The following is a 23,158-nucleotide window of genomic DNA, read 5'->3' on the forward strand; positions in this document are numbered from 1 at the left end:
TTTGTAGGAGTCTAAAGCTAATCTGTCCCTGATCTGGATTGCATGCACCTGTGCCTTTTGGGGCCCTTCTGCATTCATTCTTCCTTCTCTTATAACCTCAAAAATGTGTTTTCTCCGTTGGCTCTTTCCCTTTAACATAGAAGTTTACTCACACTTTTGTTGAATCTTGGAATAAAAGGCTTCCTTTACCACATATCTCCCTTTAATACTACATCTCTCTTCTCAGCCAAATACTTGGGAAAAGAAGCCCTGAGTTTGTGTCATTGTTTTCTCACCTCCAGTTCACTACTTTACCCACTGCCTGACATCTAGCTCTCTCACACACACACACACAAGCCCAATCACTAAGTTGCCATAGCTGATTTGTAGCTTTCCTGCCCTCCTGGCAAAATTTGACTCTGCGTTGGGATAATACGTGTTGAGTACCCATTGAACAGGCACTGTGCTAGGTGCTGCTGTTATAGAAATGAAAAGAAGGCATCACCTCCTTTCTGACAACTCACAGGAGCAGCCATTCCTGATTCATACACGTCTCTTGACTCTCAGTGCTCACTTTTGCAAGCTTCACTTAATGCCGTGTAAATCACCCTATTCTCTAGGTCTTCTTTCTTCCCAGTTCTCCTTACTGTACACAACTTCTCAAGGCAGTCACCTCCACGCCCATGGCTTCAGTTGCTTTCTCCATTCTCTGAGAACAATAGAATTTTAAATGCTTTTTTTCATGTATTAGCTTTATTTTATACAAGATGCCTCACTTGCTATAACCATAGATTCAAAGTTGCTCCATGAAAGTAATAAATGAAAAATGGTGACATTTTTAGCATGTAAATTTTAGGAAATTTCCTCAGTTACTCTTAATGGCTTGATTTAGTATGTGTGTTATTTTTGAAAACATATGTTGGGATGTCACAAATGGGCTTAGCCTACAGAGGTTTATATTCAACTTTTGACCAGAGAGTTCCATTTTAATGTGACACTGAGAGTAAAAAATTATCTTTTCCTCCTTACCCATTTCTCTTCCTACATTCTCTGCCAGGAGGAAGGCACTGCTACATACCCAGTCTTCCCCAGCAGAGCCTGAGCAGCTCTGTTTTCCCTCTACTTCCTGTCTTCTTTCACATCTCATGACCAAGCACTTCCTATTCTGTCTCCCAAATGATCACAGACTTTTCCTCCACTTTTGTCACTGCCACTGCCCTTAGCATTACTCTGCCTTTAGAGAAAGTCTCTTAATTGGTTTGATTGCTTCCTTCAGTCCTTCCTTGTTATACAGACCACTACACACACATCTGACAGAGACTTTTCACCTTTTTATGGTTCAATGACTCAAATTCCCAGAATAAAATTAAAACCACCCCAGGATCAAATTTGAGGTCAAATAGAGGTGGGTTTGTATCCCAGGTTCATATACTGTCCAGCAGTATGGTCTCAGAAAACTGACTTCCTTAAGCTTTTGTTTGTGTATCTGCCTACACTCATTGAGAGTTGGGACTATTTCACACATACAGTGTGTGGCATGTAGAAGGGACTTAATCAGTGTTGAAAGAAGGAGAGGCATTTTAAAATCCACATCAAAAAAAAGTTGTTCTGTTCGGGAGTGGTGGCTCACGCCTGTAATCCCAGCACTTTGGGAGGCCAAGGCAGGTGGATCACCTGAGGTCAGGAGTTCGAGATCAGCCTGAACAACATGGTGAAACCCCATCTCTACTAAAGATACAAACATTAGCTGAGCATGGTGGTGGGCTCCTGTAATCCCAGCTACTTAGGAGACTTAGGCACTTGAATGAGAATCACTTGAACCCAGGAGGTGGAGGTTGCAGTGAGTAACGATTGTGCCACTGCCTGGGCAACAGAGTGAGACTCTGTCTCAAAAAAATAAAAATAAAAAAATATGAAAAATTCTTTTAAAAATATACTAATCTGGCTGGGCATGGTGGCTCATGCCTGTAGTCCTAGCACTTTGGGAGGCTGAAGCGGGTGCATCACCAGCCTGACCAACATGGAGAAAGCCCGTCTGTACTAAAAATACAAAATTAGCCAGGCATGGTGGTGCATGCCTGTAATCCCAGCTACTTGGGAGGCTGAGGCAGGAGAATCACTTGAGCCCGGGAGGCAGAGGTTGTAGTGAGCCAAGATTGCGCCATTGCACCCCTGCCTGGGCAACAAGAGCGAAACCCCATCTCAAAAAAAAAGAAAAAAAAATAGTGTTCAGCAAGGCTGAAGCATAAAAGGTTAATAGAATCATTTATCACTTGTATTTCTATACATCTGCAAGACACCATCTGAAAATGAAATCAGAGAAACAATTTCATTGGGTAACAAGAGCAAAACTTCGTCTCAAAATAATAATAATAATCTACAATGTCATCTCCCTTCCAAGCTTGACTTCCACCTTTACTTTCTGATATGGTTTTGCCGTGTCCCCACCCAAATCTCATCATGAATTATAATCCCCATAATCCTGATGTGTCGATGGAGGGGCCTAGGGGGAGGTGATTGGATCATGGGGGCAGTTTTCTTCATGCTGTTCTTGTGATATTCAGTAAGTCCTCATGAGATCTTAATGGGTTTTGTTTGGTTTGGTTTGGTTTTGTTTTTTGGGATGGAGTCTTGCTCTGTTGCCCAGGCAGGAGTGCCATGGCACGATCTTGGCTCAGTGCAGCCTCTGTCTCCTGGGTTCCAGTGATTCTCCTGCCTCAGCCTCCTGAGTAGCTGGGATTACAGGCATGCACCACCACACCCAGCTAATTTTTGTATTTTTAGTAGAGACAGGATTTCACTGTGTTAGCTAGGCTGGTCCCAAACTCCTGACCTCAGTTGATCCACCTGCCTTGGCTTCCCAAAGTACTAGGGTTACAAGTGTGAGCCACCATGCCCAGCTGAGATCTGATGGTTTTATACATGTTTGACAGTTGCTCCTTCACATGTTCCCACTCTCTGTGCAGCCACCATGTAAGTCGGACCTTCCCTTCTGCCATGATTGTAAGTTTCCTGAGGACTTACTGCCCTTCTGCCATGACTGTAAGTTTCCTGAGGACTTACTGCCCTTCTGCCATGATTGTAAGTTTCCTGAGGACTTACTGCCCTTCTGCCATGATTGTAAGTTTCCTGAAGGACTTACTGCCCTTCTGCCATGATTGTAAGTTTCCTGAAGGACTTCCCCTTCTGCCGTGATTGTAAGTTTCCTGAGGACTTACTGCCCTTCTGCCGTGATTGTAAGTTTCCTGAGGACTTACTGCCCTTCTGCCGTGATTGTAAGTTTCCTGAGGACTTACTGCCCTTCTGCCGCGATTGTAAGTTTCCTGAAGGACTTCCCCTTCTGCCATGATTGTAAGTTTCCTGAGGACTTATTGCCCTTCTGCCATGATTGTAAGTTTCCTGAGGACTTCCCCTTCTGCCGTGATTGTAAGTTTCCTGAGGACTTACTGCCCTTCTGCCGTGATTGTAAGTTTCCTGAGGACTTACTGCCCTTCTGCCGCGATTGTAAGTTTCCTGAAGGACTTCCCCTTCTGCCATGATTGTAAGTTTCCTGAGGACTTACTGCCCTTCTGCCATGATTGTAAGTTTCCTGAGGACTTCCCCTTCTGCCGTGATTGTAAGTTTCCTGAGGCCTCCCCAGCCATGTGAAACTTTGAGTCAATTAAACCTCTTTCCTTTAAAAATTACCCAATCTCAGGTATTTCTTTATATCAGTGTGAAAACAGACTACTATACTTTCTGATAATCATGCTTAAGGAATTAGGGAATTCAGACTACCTGAGATCAAACTGTGGCCCCACCCTTAGCAGTCGTGTGACCTTGGGGAGGTTACTTACCTTCTCCATCTCAACAACTTCTGTAAAATCTGTAAAATGAGATTGTTTCTGAGGGTTAAAAGAGCATAGCACAGTGGGGACACTGTCAGGCACACACTACTTGCCAGATGTTGAGTATTCATCTTTATTGAAATAGGACTGTGGTAACCCACTTTATGGTTCTCGATTTTGTATGACAAAATCATGCTTAGTGCCTTGTTAGTAAAAGAAAGAAAATCTGAAAGTCCCTGCCATGGAAGGAAGAAATAGCGGGGAGAAAAGGGAGTTGGTAAGTTTCAGCATTTCAGAGCTTGGAGGGACAAGTTAGGTTTCTATTTTATGGAGAAGGAGGTGGAGGCAGGATGGGTCATTCAAGACACACAGCCATAACTCTTTATTGAGAGTAAGTTAGGGCCCCAGGGATTGCTGTGGTTAAATTGCAGACAAAAACAACCACTCACTGGAAGACAGGAGAGGAGTGTTTACTAACAAAAGCCGTCAGCAATTCAAGGTTATTTATATTCAGTCAGCAAATAAAAGTTGTTCAACTTGGTTGCTAATGGGACCCACTCTACTGAGGCTTTGTATAGAACTCATAGAGGAAGATGGCTTCAAGTAGTGAACTACCCTGTGCTTTTCTTAGAACTAAAATCTCAGGAAGCTGGTGATGAATGAAAACCTTAGTCCCACTGGCACTGCACGAGGGGCCAGGAGAGCAGCAGCATCATAAGGCACAGGGTGGGGCAGCCCAGGCAGGGGCATTCTGAGCTGTTGGGGGAGGGGTGGCAGTTAGGGTGGGGCATTGTGAGCTGTCAGGGAGGGCATTGTGAAGTGTGAGGTGGGGCATTGTGTGCCACATGCCTGGGCTCCCACCTGGGCCAGTGGGCTTCAGTCTGTAGGTGACTACAGAAGGAGGAGGAGCTCCGTCTGTTCTCTCTTCAGGCAGTTGTTGTGTCTCTCAGCGCTTGTTGGGTTCACAACCTATTAAATAAGCCGGCTGGTCTTCACCCTCCCAGACAAGCCAACTCAGGGGAGGCGGCAGGGTGCGGGCCTTGGCCCACAGCCCTAGCCAGGGCCGGGGCCAGGGCCGGTGCCCGGGCCGGTGCCCGGGGCCGGGCTGTGAGGTGGGCAGGCAACAGCGGGCAAGACCATCTCTGCAAGTGCAGCATAGCCTCGGCCTAGGACAGCCGGAGTGCGTGGCCAAACCTGTGAGCAGAGGCACAGGTGGTGGCAGACAGTAGAGGCACCCCATGGGGAACATACTGACCTATCGTGTGCGCCCCAGGGTCGACCTCGAGTTTGACCAGCAACAGGGGTTGCTGTGTCCCTCTGAATCTGAGATCTATGAGGCAGGAGTTGGGGACAGGTTGGCAGGAGCGCCCATGGCTGCTGCTGTACAGCCTGCTGAGGTGACTGTTGAAGTTGGTGAGGACCTCCATATGCACCACATCTATGACCGGGAGATGCCTGAAGGTAAGGAGGTGACAGGTGCCATCTGCCCTCGGCTTGCCTCTGGCTGCTGCTGCCCCCAAGGTTCCCTTTGAGGCATCCCCCACTTCGAGCTCCTTTCTGCCTGTAGCCAGCTTTCCTGGGGGCTGGCCAGGAACAAAAAGCTGGCTCCACCTTGCATTCCCACCCCTTAGTCTTTCCCCACTGAGTCCAGTCAGTTTCTTTTCGCCTCCCCTCCCAATCGCCCAGTTCTTGCTCTCTCATCTCATTCTCCCAGGCTGGTATGGGACCATTTATTTATGGCTCTTGTCGAATAAGCAGCAGTGGAATAAACGAGTTGATAAATTTTTATAAATGATTACATCTTTTTTCTTTTCTGCCTCTATACATATAGCTTTGGAGTTTAACCCTTCTGCCAATCCAGAGGCAAGCACAATATTCCAGAGGAACTCTCAAACAGATGGTGAGACAACATTGTCTGTAGCTCTATTTATTATCCTGTGGGACTTTGTTTAGGCTTCTTTGGACTATTCCTTTTCTCAATGAAAACTCAAATATCCCAACTTTTCAGTACCCATCTTATTTTTTCTTTGTACCTGTCCAGATGGTACCTAAGTGAAGGAACCAGGTAAATGCCTAATTGTTTCCTTTGTTAAAGTAGCTAAATCTCAGGACAGTTCATATTCAAATGTTTGGGGATTTCTTATTTAAAATCAGAATAGAGGTTGCCATGGGAGAGGCTATATGGTATTCTTAATGGGCTGCTTTAAGTCACCTTAATAGAAGCTGCTTAGTTTCTTCTAACTGTAATTTGAACACAGAAGGAAAAAGAAAAAAGGAGAGTGCTTAAAATAATTGTGAAAGGTGTGAAATGGCACAGCCAGGGCTGCAGATAAATGGTTGTGTGTGTGTGTTTGGGGTTTCTCAAAGGAGTTTACCCATGAGGCTCTTTAGTAACTCTGGTTACTTTAAAATTCTTACTTTAACAGAAAATGTGTCTCCAGATTTATTCTGGTGACTTAACAGACTTTATTTACCTCCTTGTTCTAAAAGAGAGGTGGGGATTGGTTCATGGTCAAAACTTTCAAAAGACATGAAATGTCAGTGTAGACTTTTAATGTGTAATATGAAGATTGCAGGTTAAAATGTCAGACCTTCCCTGTAAGAGTGTTTGTTGCCATGGCTCCCCCTTTGTCCTTTCCCCTCCTGACAATAGCATCTCGTTCAAAGATAAGAAAGTTAGAGTTTTGGCCGGGCTTGGTGCTCACGCCTGTAATCCCAGCACTTTGGGAGGCTGAGGCGGGCGGATCACCTGAGGTCAGGAGTTCAAGACCAGCCTGGCTAGCATGGTGAAAAGCTGTCTCTACTAAAAAAAAAAATACAAAAATTACCTAGGTGTGGTGGGGCATGCCTGTAGTTCCAGCTACTCACAAGGCTGAGGCAGGAGAATTACTTGAGCCTGGGAGGTGGAGGTTGCTGTGAGCAGAGATCACGCCAATGCACTCCAGCCTGGGTGACAGGGCGAGACGCCGTCTCACAGAAAAAAAAAGGAAAGAAAGTTGGAATTTTTTAGTCTCTACACTGCTGGGAGAGGTGGGGGATGGGAGGTGGTAGAAAAGAGAAAACAGTTAGTTGGTTTGCCTCTAAAATTTTGCAAAGAGATGAATCTAAGTAAAAGTAATTCTGGGTAATAATATGGTTCTTGAATAAAAACTAAAATTTTCAAAATAGAAAACATTGCATCATAAACATATTAAATCCAGTTGGCTTATTGGTTTCATTTAAATGCCAGAGATTTCATTACTGTAGAGGAAATGTCTTATAGCTCTTCTATTTAAACTTTGGGCTCTTACTTTTTAAAGAGGTAGGATAATTAAGACTCATTATGAGTGTGATTTTGTAGCTTGGAAGTACTATCCTCACTTTTCAAGATATTTAAGGATTGCTTTAGAATAAACAAATATATTATGTGAATTAATTGATTATACCTTTATACACAAAGTGTGTAAGTACTTGTGTAAACTTATACTCTGCTTGGTGATGTGAGGAAAGCCTCTGAGTGATGTTACACACCAGTTAGTAGATGGGTAGTGTTGGATGAGAGCCCAAAAATGACTCTTTATTGTCATTCTTTAGGATTACAACACAGTTTATGTATGTCTCACTTGGCCCTTTCCAATACAAATAAGGCCAGTGTATGTTCTCCCTGTGTATTGCTAATGAAGAAGTGAAGACTTAGAGATATCACATGACTATGGAAGACAGCTACTTAACAGAACTAAGGTTCTGTGTCCTCAGAATGACATGGAAGTGACAGATATGCTGAATTTACTTTTTAAAAATTTTAAAAACTCTAGAATACATCTTATATTTTGCCTATAAAATAGACCTGTCTTTTAAAACTTACTGCTGTCTTGATTTATTTTATGCAAAGTTGATTTTATACAACTCAAAGCCAACATTTACCTCTACATTTTTTTTTTTTTTAAATAAAGGAGGGTGTCATTATGTTACTCACGCTGGCCTCAAATTCCTGACCTGGGTTCAAGTGATTTTTCCATCTCAGCCTCCTGAGTAACTGGGACTACAAGCATGTGCCATCTTGCCTGGCTCTGTCTTATGTCTATACATTCATTTCAATGGATAAGAATAAAAGTAGAGATAGTGAAATAGCCTAAATGCAGCAGTCGAATAAACGAGTTGATAAATTTTTATCAATGATTACATCTTTTTTTCTTTTCTTCCTCTGTGCATATAGCTTTGGAGTTTAACCCTTCTGCCAATCCAGAGGCAAGCACAATATTCCAGAGGAACTCTCAAACAGATGGTGAGACAACATTGTTTTTTCCGTCAAGAGAAAGAATAAAAGCTCTTGTTTGATCAGGTTATAGAAAGTATTTAGAAAAACTCATATTAGTTTAAATTTGTCACCTTTTCACATGTTCACTTGTCTTATTTTAATGCGTGATATGCTTTCCTTTAGGTGTTATGATGTTAGTGAAAATGTGTAACCTTTTTGTTTATACATTTTGCCATCTTTTTATCGACACAATTAATTTGTCATGTGATGGAGGAGTCATGGATTTCTCTTTATAATTCTTGGATTTATCTTTATTTATAATTAATGGATTTATCTTTATTTATAATCCCCTTTCCCTTGCTCCAAAGAGTACATTTTAAAGATGAATGATAGAACTTAGGCTTCAGCTTGGTTTTCATTTAAACAAATTAAAAAACATAGTTGTTTATCATCAGGGATTGAATCTGTGATTTGGGCCTCCTCTTACACAGTCCTCTGACCACATTCATTTACCTCATCCAAGTTTATGCTACTCAAAACTTTTGGGTTATTAACCTTTTCATTTGATGTAATGTAAATTTAAACATGCCCTACTCCTGCTTATTTCCCTTAATGTTATGTTAAATCCTCATTTATTTGCCAAGAAGCCATACACAGCCAAGTTTTCCAGTTGACTTAAACAGCAAGAATACAAGTGAGGGTTCTATAATAATATGCGAAGTAATGCAGCACAGTAAAACATGGGAGTTTCTAACCTTTGTTTTTATAGTTTGAGTAGACTTTGCCCATCTTGAGTCAGTTATTTCTGGTTCGAATTTGTCTTCATTTTTTACATTACTATAAAGAGATACCTAAGGCTGGGTAATTTATAACAAAAAGAGGTTTAATTGGCTCAAAGATTTTCAGGCTGTACAAACATGGCTTCAACATCTGCTTCTGGTGAGGGCCTCAGCAAGCTTACAATCATGATAAAAGGCAAAGGGGAAGCAGGTGGTTCCACACAGTGAAAGAGGGAGGAGAGAGGGGAAGGGGGAAGGTACCACACTCCACACTCTTATTTTTTGAAATGGAGTCTCACTCTGTTGCCCAGGCTGGAGTGCAATGGCGCGATCTCGGCTCACTACAACCTCCGCCTCCCAAGTTCAAGCAATTCTCCTGCCTCAGCCTCCCGAGTAGTTGGGACTATAGGCAGGCACCATAACACCTGGCTAATTTTTGTATTTTTGGTAGAGACGGGGTTTCACCACGTTGGCCAAGCTGGTCTGAAACTCCTGACCTCAAGTGATCTGCCTGCTTCAGCCTCCCAAAGTGCTGGGATTACAGGCTTCAGCCACCACACCCGGCCAGTACCACAGTCTTTTAAATATACCATAATGAGAATTTGCTTATTACGGTGGGGATGGGACCAAGCCATTCATAAGGAATCCACCGCCATTACCCAAACACCTCCCACTAAGCCCTATCTCCAACATTAAGGGTCACATGTTCACATGAGACTTGGAGGGGAAACATATCAAAACATATCAGAATTGTATTTCCCAGTTCCTTCCAGAGCCATGGGCTTCTCACACCTAGAGAGCGTGGAAGCAGTAAAAGAGAAGCTACTCCATGTCCCTCAGTCTTCAGTGGTAGGAACTTTTGCCTACAAGGCCCTTCCAGCATCAAAGGCAGAGGCAGTGTCGGAAACAAAGCATGGTCCAAGTCCCTCTTGGGGCTTTTATTATTCTGGCCTTTTTTTAGGGAAAAAAAAAATGATTTTTTGTGCTGCAGACACCATGTCCAATTAGGTTTGTATACTCATTTTAACATTAAAATTTAGGCCAGGCTCTGTGGCTTACGCCTGTAATCCCAGCTCTTTGGGAGGCTGAGGTGGGTGGATCACGAGGTTAGGAGATCAAGACCATCCTGGCTAACACAGTGTAACCCCGTCTCTACTAAAAATACAAAAAAAAATTAGCTAGGCATGGTGGCACATGCCTGTAGTCCCAGCTAGTCAGGAGGCTAAGGCTGGAGAATCGCTTGAACCTGGGAGGCAGAGGTTGCAGTGAGCTGAGATCCTGCCACTGCACTCAAGCCTAGGTGACAGAGTGAGACTCCGTCTCAAAAAAAAAAAAGAAAAAAGAATTTAAGATAGGTTACTTTCCAGTTGTGTAAAGACCCTTTTTTAATTTTGTTTTGTTTTTAGTGACATATTAGTAGATAACCACTAAGTGTGGTGCAAGATGCTTACAGGGATTCTGTTGCATCTAGAGATAGGTGCCTGGTCAGGAAGTAGTTCTTAGAGCTGTTAGCTCTTAGAGTCTGATAATTAATGTAAATGCAGAATGAGAGAATACTAATGGATCATGGCTCATATATGCAAGAGTTAAACGTTTTATTAGCTAAATTTTTCATCTGGCCTAATTTTTTTGCCCTTTTCTTTTGTACATGAGGATTCTTTCATTTGTATGTAATAGAAACAAAAAGTAAACTAAATGAAAAGCTAAGTTTTTAGATTTGACTTTATGAAATTAATCATGCCAGATAATTTAAATTATAAATTATTGAAAATTATTTTTTAATGGAATTTTGTTTCATTTTATATAGCAGTAATCAGTAAAATGTTAACAACTACTTTTATTTTATGGTATTTGTATCAGAAGTGACCAGTTTTTTTTTTTATTCTTAGTTGTAGAAATAAGAAGAAGCAACTATACAAACCATGTAAGTAAACACTCAAATAGTTAAGAAATTGATATTTTGACATAAAAGGATGTCTCTCTTGATTTCTTTAAATTACAATGTGGACCTGGTGGTGGTAGCATGGACCTCTTTTTGTGGATTTTCTAAATCTCTTCTACTTTCCTAAGTATTAAATTTATCCAGAAAAGTCTTTAGCTTAGTGTGTCCACCTTTTAAAGATTTCTGACTTTTATGGTTTCAGGTCATAGATTTATGTCCTTGATCCATCTTGAGTTGCTTTTTGTGTAAGGTGAGAGTTGAGGATCCAGTTTCATTCTCCCGCATGTGACTTGCCAATTACCTCAGCACCATTTGTTGAATAGGGTTTACTTTCTTCACTTTATGTTTTAGTTGGCTTTGTTGAAAATCAGTTGGCTATAGGTATTTGAGTTTATTTCTGGGTTCTCTATTCTGTTCCATTGGTGTATGTGCCTATTTTTATACCAGTACCATGCTATTTTGGTGACTATGGCCTTTGAAATCAGGTAATGTCATGCCTCCAGATTTGTTGTTTTTGCTTAGTTTTGTTTTGGCTGTGCGGGTTCTTGTTCGGTCCATATAAATTTTCGGATTGTTTTTTCTAGTTCTGTGAAGAAGGATGGTGGCATTTTGATGGGAATTGCATTGAATTTGTAGATTGCTTTTGGCAATATGGTCATTTTCACAATATTCATTCTACCCATTCATGAGCATGCGATGTCTTTCCATTTGTTTGTGTCCATGACTTCATTCAGCAATGCTTTGTAGTTCCCAACGGCATATCAGAAAGATAATCCACCCAGGCACGGTGGCTCACACCTGTAATCCCAGCACTTTGGGAGGCTGAGGTGGGCGGTTCATGAGGTCAGGAGTTCGAGACCAGCCTGGCCAACATGGTGAAACCCCATCTCTACTAAAAATACAAAAGTTAGCCGGGCATGGTGGCACTCACCTGTAATCCCATCTACTCAGGTGGCTGAGGCAGGAGAATTGCTTGAACCTGGGAGGCGGAGGTTGCAGTGAGCCAAGATCACCCCACTGCATACTCCAGCCTGGGCAACAGAATGAGACTCCATCTCAGAAAAAAAAAAAAAAGATAATCCACCATGATCAAATGAGTTTCATTACCAGGGATGCAGGGATGGATTAACATACACAAGTCAATAAATGTGATACACCACATAAACAGAATTAAAAACAAAAAAATCGCATGATCATCTTAATAGATGCAGAAAAACATTTGACAAAATGCAGCATCCTTTTATGATTAAAACCCTCAGCAAAATTGGAATACAAGGGTCATAGCTCAATGTAATAAAAGCCATCTATGACAAACCCACAGCCAACATAATACTGAAAGGGAGAAAAGTTGAAAGCATTCCCCCCGAGAACTGGAACAAGACAAGGATGCCCATTCTCACCACTTGTATTCAACATACTACTGGAAGGCCTAACCAGCACAATCACACAAGAGAAAGCAATAAAAGGCATCCAGATCAGTAAAGAGGAAGTCAAACTGTTGCTGTTTGATGATGATATGATCATAGACCTAGGAAACCCTAAAGACTCCTCCAAAAAGCTCCTAGAACTGATAAATGAATTCAGCAAAGTTTCAGGAGACAAAATTAATGTACACAAATCAGTAGATCTGTTGTACCCTAGAAGCGACCAAGCTTAGAATCAAACCAAGAAATCAACCCCTTTTCTGATAGCTGCAAAAATAAATTAAACTAAAATAAAATACTTAGGAATAGACCTAACCAAGGAGGTGAAAGATGTCTACAAGGAAAGCAACTTTAGTATTTTTAATGGGTTAAAATGAGAGGCAGCAGGTACAGCAGGAGAAGTCAGTGGGTGGGCATCGGCATCCAACGGGTACTGCACCTTTGATGGTAAGGCTTTGGTTTTGACTTACTAAATTAGTAGGTACGATTATTTTCTAGTTTTTGTCATTAAACCTTAAAACTACTAAGTAACCCCTTCCATTTCTTGTTAAATATCGTAAAATTTCATACTCTGATTTATGCTGACTGACGTTAGATTATTTGTTTCTATTTGGTGACTACCTTAAATAATACCTATAAACAGTAAACTGTTAGTAGTGTTTTTGCTGTAATTAAATGTAGTAAGACTTATCTTCCAAATGATAACTGAATTGTCAAACACTTGTCAAAGTTTTGGATTTACTCAAAATTCTATGCTCAGCAGCTGGAGGTAGGAAGAGTAAGGGCCCTCCCTTACTCCTATGTAGAGGCATACTTTCTCATGAGGGGAATCCTCTGCAGGAATTAGTATCTTGTAAGCAGTGGTGAGTTCAACTAATTAGTGTACAAAAATACATTTTTTGGTGTGGCTGCCGACAAAGAGATCCAAGAGGGTAGCTGGAGTCAAGCTTGCTGAAGCAAGGAAAGAGAAAAGCAGTATTCCAGGCAGAGCGCAGGGGTAGAGCAGGAAAATGGCTAGGTGCAGGTCAGATGATCTATAGAATGAAATTGATCAAGTTTTGAAATGAATGCAAAGTATACTCTGAGAGTCTCATTTGAGTCATGTCATGGCAGTCTTATTTAAACATGAAGTGAAAGTTAGATTTTTTAAGTTGTCATTTGTTTTCAGGGTGTGAGAGAATATTTAAGTGATACTCTTTTTATCCTCCACATAAGAAAATAGGACTAGAGAAACCTGTGGCTTCCTCACTTGTTGGTGGCCTAGCAGCCCTGGCACACAGAGCCTCTGAATCTGAAACACTTCTTTTGTAACAATATCACCTGAAATAATACATTTAGGATTAGTAATTTAGTAAATGCATTAGTCTTGTATTCACTGCAATAAAATGCTCTTGTAGCAGGATTATTTAATACATTACATTTTATCATAGTAAATAAATAATAGAAGGGCCGGACGCAGTGGCTCACGCCTGTAATCCCAGTACTTTGGGAGGCTGAGGCAGGCGGATCGCGAGGTGAGGAGGTCGAGACCATCCTGGCTAACACGGTGAAACCCCATCTCTACTAAAAATACAAAAAATTAGCCGGGCGTGGTGGCGGGCGCCTGTAGTCCCAGCTGCTCAGGAGGCTGAGTCAGGAGAATGGCGTGAACCCGGGAGGCGGAGCTTGCAGTAAGCCGAGATTGCGCCACTGCACTCCAGCCTGGGTGACAGAGTGAGACTCTGTCTCAAAAATAAATAAATAAATTAATTAATTAATTAAATAATAGAAATTCTCGGCTGCTTTATATAGCTGTAGAAAAAAACAATGAAATCTTATTTTAAACTTTATTTTTTTTGAGACAATGCGAAGCCGACTTTTCCCATTATTTTTAACGGTAATTCATAAAATCCTTGTTAGGTTTGATGACAGGTACCATATTAAGGGCAACATTTTATAACCCATATCTTAAACATCATCTCTGGAAGTTGAGAGCCTCCAATGGGTTTTCTATAGAGTGCACATGATACCACTCAGGCAGTTCATAGAGTGTGAGAAATATCTTAGTGCTTTGTCATTTGACATTTTAACTGAGAAAAAAATACACTTTGGTAAGTTTGACTTATACTTCCCTTCCCATTCAGGTATCTACTGAGCGTTTCAGTCAAAAATGCAGCTCGTGTTTGACAATATTCCTTGATGACAGCACAGCCAGCCAGCATTATCTTACAATGCCAATAATATCGTGAGTACAACTATACTGCCGAGGGACAGATTCCTTTATTCTAAAATTATTTCAGCCATTTGGTTGTCCTCTTCAGCAATCAGTTTAAGAAATTGGAATCAACCATATATTGATATCCAGATTCTAAATAGTAAGTATCAGTTTCTCTTTTAATCTTAGCCGTCGTGGTGGAAGGAAAAATCAGTTAGCAAAGAAGCAATCCCAGAAACAGTGTATCTTTTTGATGCCTTTATGCCTTTAGACAATGTTGAACACAGTGAGAAGGGTAGGTTCCCTTTATTGAATGTTTTTTGTGAAAACTTAGTTTTTCAATGCATTATAGGCCTAAATCAGTGTGCACTACTTTGGACATTAGCCTTGGAAGAAGGAACAGCTTTTCTTCTTCTGGCACCACAGTGTATCTGCATTTGAATTTCTCCCATTGTGCATGAGCACCTCGTGGGCCACAAAGATGCGCTTTGAGAGCACCCTGAGATGAAGTTTATTTTAAAAGGAACAACAACCAACACCACCACCAGCTCCATAGGGGCTGTCCAGTGTACATTATTCTCATCTCCTTGGGTTATTAGTCTTGATTTTTAGAACACAGTTTGGAAAGTGCTAATTTAGAATATTATTGTCTTTATCTTTAATTTTACTTTTCATTCTGTAAACGTAACTAGCTTATAAACAATTTTGTTTCAAATGCACTAGCCTTTTTAGCTAATTCAATTGTCAATAACTTTTACTTCAATTAAAAGTGGCAAGTTTACACTCATAATAATGTCACTTTCCTCCCTCCGTTTTAACAATAGTTGAGAGGAAATTGTGTTTCGAACAAAAACTGAACTCAAACTCTGTCTCAAGTCCTGAGCTTTGGGACCTATTGAGTAATCACTAAATGTCTGTAGTCAGCCAAGTCTCTTAAATCTTTGAGCACACATACACAAAAATTACTTTGACTAGAGTCCCTGGCTTCTTTTGACTTCCAAAGATTTTGATATGTTAGCATACAATTCAAAAGCAGCTTTGAAGATTAATTTTGCTCAAACAAATTTCGTGCTTTTTTCCTGATTATTCTACTTTTTAGAAGTCTACTTTTGAAAGTATAGTAAGTTTTAATTTGCCATCAGCAAATTTGAGAAATAATCATTTGGTGTATTCACTATTGGTGAAATAAAGGTTTATTGAGCAAATTAATAGGGCAAATTGGCTTCAAGAAAATATTTTGTAAAATGTTTTTTCATGAATCAGTAGTGCACTGTTGTCAGTGGGATAGGTAGAACTCACTGAGATCACTTATGCAAGGTTTTTTTTTCAAAATACAGGTCTGCAAACACACGTATCTTCCCATCTCCACTTTCCCTCTATCTCTAGGCACTGAGAAGACTTTCAGGAAAATAGGGATGGATGTGAGGCATCTTTCTGTGAAGAAAAGCATCCCAGAAGATTCTGATTTTCACCCCAGCTCAATCATTCCAAACTTTGCTGCACATTGAAATCACCTGGGAAACTTTTACCAACAACCTTGATGCCCAAAGCCATACCCAATACTAATTAAATTAAAATGTCTCATGTTGAAGATGAAGCACATATTAAAGCTTCTCAGGTGGTTTTAATGTGCAGCAAAGTTTGAGAGCCACTGCTTAATTTGAGTTTAGGATGAGAAACTGCTCCTATTTGGTGGGACCTTGGGCAAGTCAGTTTTAAGGTTTGTTTCCCTGATCTGTAAAATGAGTGTTGAATTAAATGTCACATAAGGTCATTGTTCCTTTCCAGCATGTAACTTTAAATTCTGTGATTTTAAACTTATTTCAGAGATGAAAACTACTTGAAGCACTACAGACATACCCGTCTTACATGCTAATGTTACGGGCTTTTTAAAAAGTGCTAATATTGTGTAGACCTATTACTAAAATTGAGATTTGCCTTCCCTCGGTTGTTTTGAGCCTCACTCTACAAAATTAGCTGAGTGTGGTGGCACATGCCTGTAATCCCAGCCACTTGGGAGGCTGAGGCAGGAGAATCTCTTGAACCTGGGAGGCAGAGGTTGTGGTGAGCTGAGATTACACCATTGCACTCCAGCCTGGGCAACAAGAGCAAAACTCCATCCACCCACCCACCCCGCAAAAAAAAAAAAAAAAAAACAATTACCTGGACATAGTGGCGCAAACTTGTAGTCCCAGCTTCTTGGGAGGCTGAGGCATGAGAATCGCTTGAACCTGGGTGGTGGAGGTTGTGAGGAGTCAAGATCGCACCACTGCAGTCGAGTCTGAGCAACAGAGACAGACTCTGGGTCAAAACATAAATAAATAGATAAAATAAATCGCATGGGACGAAAGGTTTCGTGGGTAGAAAAGCATATAACGGAAATCTGTTATTATTTATATATTATAATCACCAACAGAAACACGTCTTCTAATGGCATATTTCCTCGCATTTTGGTTCTCATATTTTTGTGACAAACGAAGAAATGAAAACAAAGTGCCCTTATGGTACTGTTCTGATCCAGAAAATTTGAATTTCAGGGCCACTAGGAGAGTTTCCTCTGCCCCCCTTTTAAAAAATGTCTTCAGGCCTAAAAATGATAACATCTATTGTTATGAATTTTTTTTCCTTCCACAGTGTGACCTTGGAGATACCTCATCATATCATGCAAAGCTGAGCTTTTTAGAAACCTGTCTTGTTATTCTAGCTAATTACTTTGCAAGATATCAAGCTCAGTGTTAGGTCACAGCTTTAGACATCATAAGCTGTATTGTGCCTACTAAAATATCAAAGCAAATTATTTGTCTTTTCTTTGTTCCTTAAGACTCTTAATTGTTAAATGATTGAGAATCTCAAAGAGTATGTGTTTATATTGATTATATTGATATTTACTGTGGTAGAAATATACAATTGAAATTTTTTTCAAAATCTATTTTTCGTTTAGATTTCACAGCCCTACCACTGTTGATATTATGGGCTAGATAATGCTTTGTTGTGAGGACTGGCTTGTGCATTGCAGAGAGTTTAGCAGTATTCATGGCCTCTACCAACTAGATATCAGTAGTAACCCATGACGCAGGTTGTAAATATTCCTTGAGAACAGTACTGTTAACAGAAATTTTTCTTTGAAAAATAACTTTTCTACAACAAAAAGTTGAGTAAAAAGTGTGTCATGTATTTATATTATTTAAAGTCTCTCATGTTGAGCTTAATAGGAGACAAATGGATTCTCTAGAGCTTTCTTTGCAATTTACTTTAAAGAAGCAATAAGAGGCTGGGTGCAGTGGCTCACGCCTGTAATCCGAGCACTTTGGGAGGCCGAGGTGGGCGGACCACAAGGTCAGGAGATCGAGACCATCCCAGCTAACACGGTGAAACCCCGTCTCTACTAAAAATACAAAAACTTAGCTGGGCATGGTGGCACGCACCTGTAGTCCCACCTATTCTGGAGGCAGAGGCAGGAGAACCGCTTGAACTTGGGAGGCGGAGGTTGCAAAGAGCTGAGATCATGCCATTGCACTCCAGCCTGGGTGACAGAGCAAGACTCTGTCTAAACAAACAAACAAAAAAAAGCAATAAGCTGGTGGGGCGCGGTGGTTCACACCTGTAATCCCAGCATTTTGGGAGGCCGAGGTGGGCGGATCACTTGAGGTCAGGAGTTTGAGACCAGCCCAACCAACATGGTGAAACCCGCCTCTACTGAAAGTACAAAAAATGGCTGGGCATGGTGGTGCATGCCTGTAGTCCCAGTTACTTGGGAGGCTGAGGCAGGAGAATCACTTGAACCTGGGAGGCGGAGGTTGCAGTGAGCCGAGATCTCGCCATTGCACCCCAGCCTGGGTGACAGAGGGAGACTCTGTCTCAAAAAAAGAAAAAAAGAAGCAATAAGATGACCTCACCTTATGCAAATATGTAGTTGGTAGAAGGTATATTTTTAAAGTTTTCAGACAGTTGTGGGTATTTGTTAACACTAAATCAAAACTTCACAAGTGGTGGTTTCTTAAATTAGTTACAGTGGCATTTTACATATTAATAAGTTTATTCCATCAGTACTCATTGATCTTTCTTGCACAGTAAATGGATCTCTTGCTCCATACTTGCATTTATAATATCATGCATTAATTACTTGGAATATATTGGTTTATGTTTTATTGTGTCAAAAATCACTTTTAGTTTAACCACCAATCTTACTTTAACACACCTTTAAGTATTGAAAAGCTGTCAAGCCTACAGTAGAAGGAACAAGTTTTTCAAAGTCCTCAGGAAAGCTTAAATTTTATCATTGGGAACAAATACATATTTCCCTTGAAGTGACCACCTCTCACTTCATTTATTTTTGAGAATGATAATAGAACTTGTTTTTTAGACCGAGTTTCACTCTGTCACTTGGCTGGAGTGCATTGGCATGATCTCAGCTCAAGCAATCCTCTCACCTCAGGTTCCTGTGTAGCTGGGGCCACAGATGCGTGGCACCACGCCAGGCTAATTTTCTTGTATGTTTGATAGAGACAGGGTTTCGTTATGTTGCCTAGGCTGGTCTCGAACTCCTGAAGGAGCTCAAGCCATCTGCCTGCTTTGGCCTCTCGAAGTGCTGGGATTCTACAGGCGTGAGCCACTGCGCTGGTCCAGTTGTACTTTTAAATAAAAATGATGTTCTGTGAAAAAAGTGATTTTTCAGTTCACAATTAAATCACGAATTCTTTAAAAACAACAAAAAAAGCGCTTCTCGTTAACTTTCCACTTATTCAGAATATTAAAGAGACATGTCAAGATTTAAAAACATTAATTTTTACTGCTTCATCAAAGACATTCTTAAGAAATTCAGGCTATGTTTTTTTAACTGTAGGGGACAGTGAAGAATAGAATGACTACTAATATAATTGGTACCACTGCCTTGATTTATGCTGAGAAACCAGCCGTTGTACCCACTTTTGCTTTTATACCATCATGGCAAGTGTCAGTGAAAAAGCAGGCAATGACTTTGTATTACTTTTACAAATTTTTAAAATTTTTCATCAGCTTTCTCAGGTTTAATTAGTATTATTCAGAACAGTGTTGGCCAGGTACAGTAGCTCAGGCCTGTAATCCCAGCAGACTGGGAGGCCGAGGCAAGTGGATCACCTGAGGTCAGGAGTGGTGGCAGGTGCCTGTAATCCCTGCTACTCGGGAGGCTGGGATAGGAGAATCAGTTGAATCCGGGAGGCAAAGGTTGCCGTGAGCCGAGATCGCACCATTGCACTCCAGCCTGGGCAACAAGAGTAAAACTTGGGTCTCAAAAAAAAAAAAGAACAATTATGACCTCAGGCCTTCTGGAAGGGGTCTTGGGGATCCCGAGAGGTCCACAGAGCACATTTGGAGAACCACTGGTTTATACACAGGCACAATGCATTAGTTTTACAAAGTTTAAAGTTCATCAAAGACTGGCCTCTTAAAAAGGCAGATGAGTTTGTCATTCAAACAACAGAAAATACATAAATACATCATGAGTGTATACTACAGAGAGCTAAAGAGAAAGGCAGCTAGGAAATCTGAATCACATTTACATTTATTAAAGTTTACTACTACTGCTTTGTAGAATATTCTTGTGTTTCAATGTGTGGTTAGAAAAGTGAAAATATATTTGGTTTATTGCCATTGCCTGTTAGGGAGAGTCAATACTTATGGGCATTTCTGACTGGTTATCGTATAAAAGACTTCACGGTACAGGCCATGATGTGCTGAGAAAGAATAAGGCAGGACACCCTCTGCAAGTCAGGATCCAGGAGGAGAATTTGTAAAAGCTGCTTTGGTAAAGTAAACACCAAAGCACACAGGAGGCAGTATTTTACTAAACAAATATGCTAAGATATTAACAGTTTTTAAAGTAATGCACATTCTTATTTTACAGAGATGCAGATAGATCTTTGAGCATATTGGATGAACGGTTATGCTCATTTACGGTAAGTGGCACTTTTATTGAGGTTGTATTTTCATCGTACACTTATATCTGTTTCATGCTGAAGTCAAAGTCATCTTTTTTTAAATCTTCCCCATTTCATGTTGCATTTAGTCATCTTAAGTGTTGTAAAAAGAATGAGCTGGAATAAGAACTGATCTGCAGCTCTGTTAGTGAGCTAGTATGAGTAAATATACTATCCAAACAACAGAAAATGTATCTTTTTTTTTTTTTTGATGGACTCTCTTTCTGTAGCCCAGGCTGGAGTGCAATCGTGGGATCTTGGCTCACTGCAGGCTCTGCCTCCCAGGTCCCTGTTCAAGCAATTCTCCTGCCTCAGCCTCCCAAGTAGCTGGAATTACAGTCATGTGCCACCATGCCCAGCTAATTTTTTTTTTTTTTTTTTGGCAAAGACAGGGTTTCACATGTTGGCCAGGATGGTCTTGAACTCCTGATCTCGTGATCCACCCGCCCTGGCCTCCCAAAGTGCTGGGATTACAGGTGTGAGCCACCGTGCCTGGCCCAGAAAATGTATCTTTTTAAAAGGTAATTGTGAGCTGTCTATAGGACCCTGCAAGTCACTACCCAATTTTCAAAGCCATTCCTCCTTCTGTTCCACACAGGTTTCCACCGTGCCCATTACCCAGACAAGAAATGGAGGTGGGAGTTTAAATAACTATTCCTCCTCCACTCCATCGACTCCCAGCACCAGCCAGGAGGACCTTCACATCAGTGTTCCTCCCACTGCCAACACACCCACGTCCGTTTGCAAGAAGTCCGTGCGCTGGTCCAACCTGTTTACATCTGAGAAAGGGAGTGACCCAGACAAAGAGAAGAAAGCCCCGGAGAGTCATGCTCACACCGTCGGGAGCGGCAGAGCCATCCCCATTAAACAGGGCATGCTCTTAAAGCAAAGTGGGAAATGGCTGAAGACATGGAAAAAGAAACATGTCACCCTGTGTTCCAATGGCATGCTCACCTATTATTCAAGCTTAGGTGATTATGTGAAGAATATTCATGAAAAAGAGATTGACCTTCGGACATCTACCATCAAAGTCCCAGGAAAGTGGCCACCCCTAGCCACATCGGCCTGCGTGCCCATCTCCAGCTCTAAAAGCAGTGGCCTATCCCAGAACATGAACGGTCTACGTACCTCAGCCAATTCAGACACTGGGCTGGGTGACTCCATATGCATCAGCCCCAGTATCTCCAGCACCACCAGCCCCAAGCTCAGCCCACCCCCGCCTCCTCATGCCAATAAAAAGAAACACCTAAAGAAGAAAAGCACCAACAACTTAAAAGATGATGGCCTGTCCAGCACTGCTGAGGAACAAGAAGAAAACTTTACCATTGTGTCCGTCACTGGCCAAACGTGGCACTTTAAAGCCACGACGTATGAGGAGCGGGACGCCTGGGTCCAAGTCATCCAGAGCCAGATCCTGGCCAGCCTGCAGTCATGTGAGATCAGTAAAGGCAAGTTCCGGCTGACCAGCCAGAGCGAGGCCATGGCCCTGCAGTCGATCCAAAACATGCGTGGGAACTCCCACTGTGTGGACTGTGAGACCCCGAACCCTAAGTGGGCCAGTTTGAACTTGGGAGTCCTCATGTGTATTGAATGCTCAGGAATCCACCGCAGTCTTGGCACCTGCCTTTCCCGTGTGCGATCTCTGGACCTGGATGACTGGCCAGTTGAGCTCATGAAGGTTATGTCGTCTATTGGCAATGACCTAGCCAACAGCATCTGGGAAGGGAGCAGCCAGGGGCAGACAAAACCTTCAGCAGAGTCATCAAGGGAAGAAAAGGAGCGGTGGATCCATTCCAAATATGAGAAGAAGCTCTTTCTGGCCCCAGTACCCTGCACTGAGCTGTCCCTGGGGCAGCACCTGCTGCGGGCCACCGCTGATGAGGACCTGCGGACAGTCATCCTGCTGCTGGCACATGGCTCCCGTGAGGAGGTGAACGAGACCTGTGGGGAGGGAGACGGCTGCACGGCGCTCCATCTGGCCTGCCGCAAGGGGAATGTGGTCCTGGCACAGCTCCTGATCTGGTACGGGGTGGACGTCACGGCCCGAGATGCCCACGGGAACACAGCGCTGACCTATGCCCGGCAGGCCTCCAGCCAGGAGTGCATCAACGTGCTTCTGCAGTACGGCTGCCCCGACGAGTGCGTGTAGTATCTGTTTTATTTGACTGCAGTCTCCTTGGTGCAAAAATAAAGTGGGAAAAATAAGGATAACTCATAATTTCAAAAGGAAATCACAAATTCAGCTAATAATAGCATTTTCAGTACTTTTCGTAAACTAAGTAAATACACAAAATGTTGATTTTTCTGACCATAAGACATATTTTATGTCCTTTTGCCAAGGTGGATGTGTTAGTCTTAGGCCCTCCTGGGCCACATTGCCCAAGTCACACAGGCTTCTGTATTACGTATTTAGATAAGATGTGTGAAAATAGATTTGAAAAAACGTTCATAAATATGCATTGATTTTTGTACACATGGCACCTCTTTGTTTTTTGTTTTTTTTTTTGATGGTGTTTTGCTCTGTCACCCCGCCTGGAGTGCAGTGGTGCGATATCGGCTCACTGCGAGCTCTGCCTCCCGGATTCACACCATTCTCCTGCCTCAGCCTCTCAAGTAGCAGGGACTACAGGTGCCTGCCATGACACCCGGCTAATTTTTTGTATTTTCAGTAGAGACGTGGTTTCACCATGTTAGCCAGGATGGTCTCGAACTCCTGACCTCGTGATCCACCTGCCTCGGCCTCCCAAAGTGCTGGGATTACAGGCATGAGCCACCGTGCCCGGCCCATGGCACCTCTGTTAGTTTATAAATTGAATTGG

General features: G+C 41.9%; 1 protein-coding gene across 3 annotated transcripts in view; it reads left to right on the forward strand.

Moving 5' to 3' along the window:
• The window catches only part of LOC129481039 (arf-GAP with GTPase, ANK repeat and PH domain-containing protein 11-like), a 78,504-nt gene that overhangs the window by 48,919 nt on the left and 6,427 nt on the right, over window positions 1–23,158 (forward strand). The window contains exons 8-15 of one of the 3 annotated variants that reach the window (XM_063637479.1): window positions 5,080–5,267; window positions 5,638–5,706; window positions 8,002–8,070; window positions 10,712–10,746; window positions 14,312–14,412; window positions 17,017–17,050; window positions 20,265–20,318; window positions 20,938–22,478. In XM_063637479.1, coding sequence (XP_063493549.1) covers window positions 5,080–5,267; window positions 5,638–5,706; window positions 8,002–8,070; window positions 10,712–10,746; window positions 14,312–14,412; window positions 17,017–17,050; window positions 20,265–20,318; window positions 20,938–22,478 — 2,091 coding nt within the window. The other 2 variants (XM_063637482.1, XM_063637481.1) reach the window with 2 other exon arrangements.

The sequence above is a fragment of the Symphalangus syndactylus genome, chromosome 4 (assembly GCF_028878055.3).
Source record: "Symphalangus syndactylus isolate Jambi chromosome 4, NHGRI_mSymSyn1-v2.1_pri, whole genome shotgun sequence".
Taxonomy (NCBI): Eukaryota; Metazoa; Chordata; class Mammalia; order Primates; family Hylobatidae; genus Symphalangus; species Symphalangus syndactylus.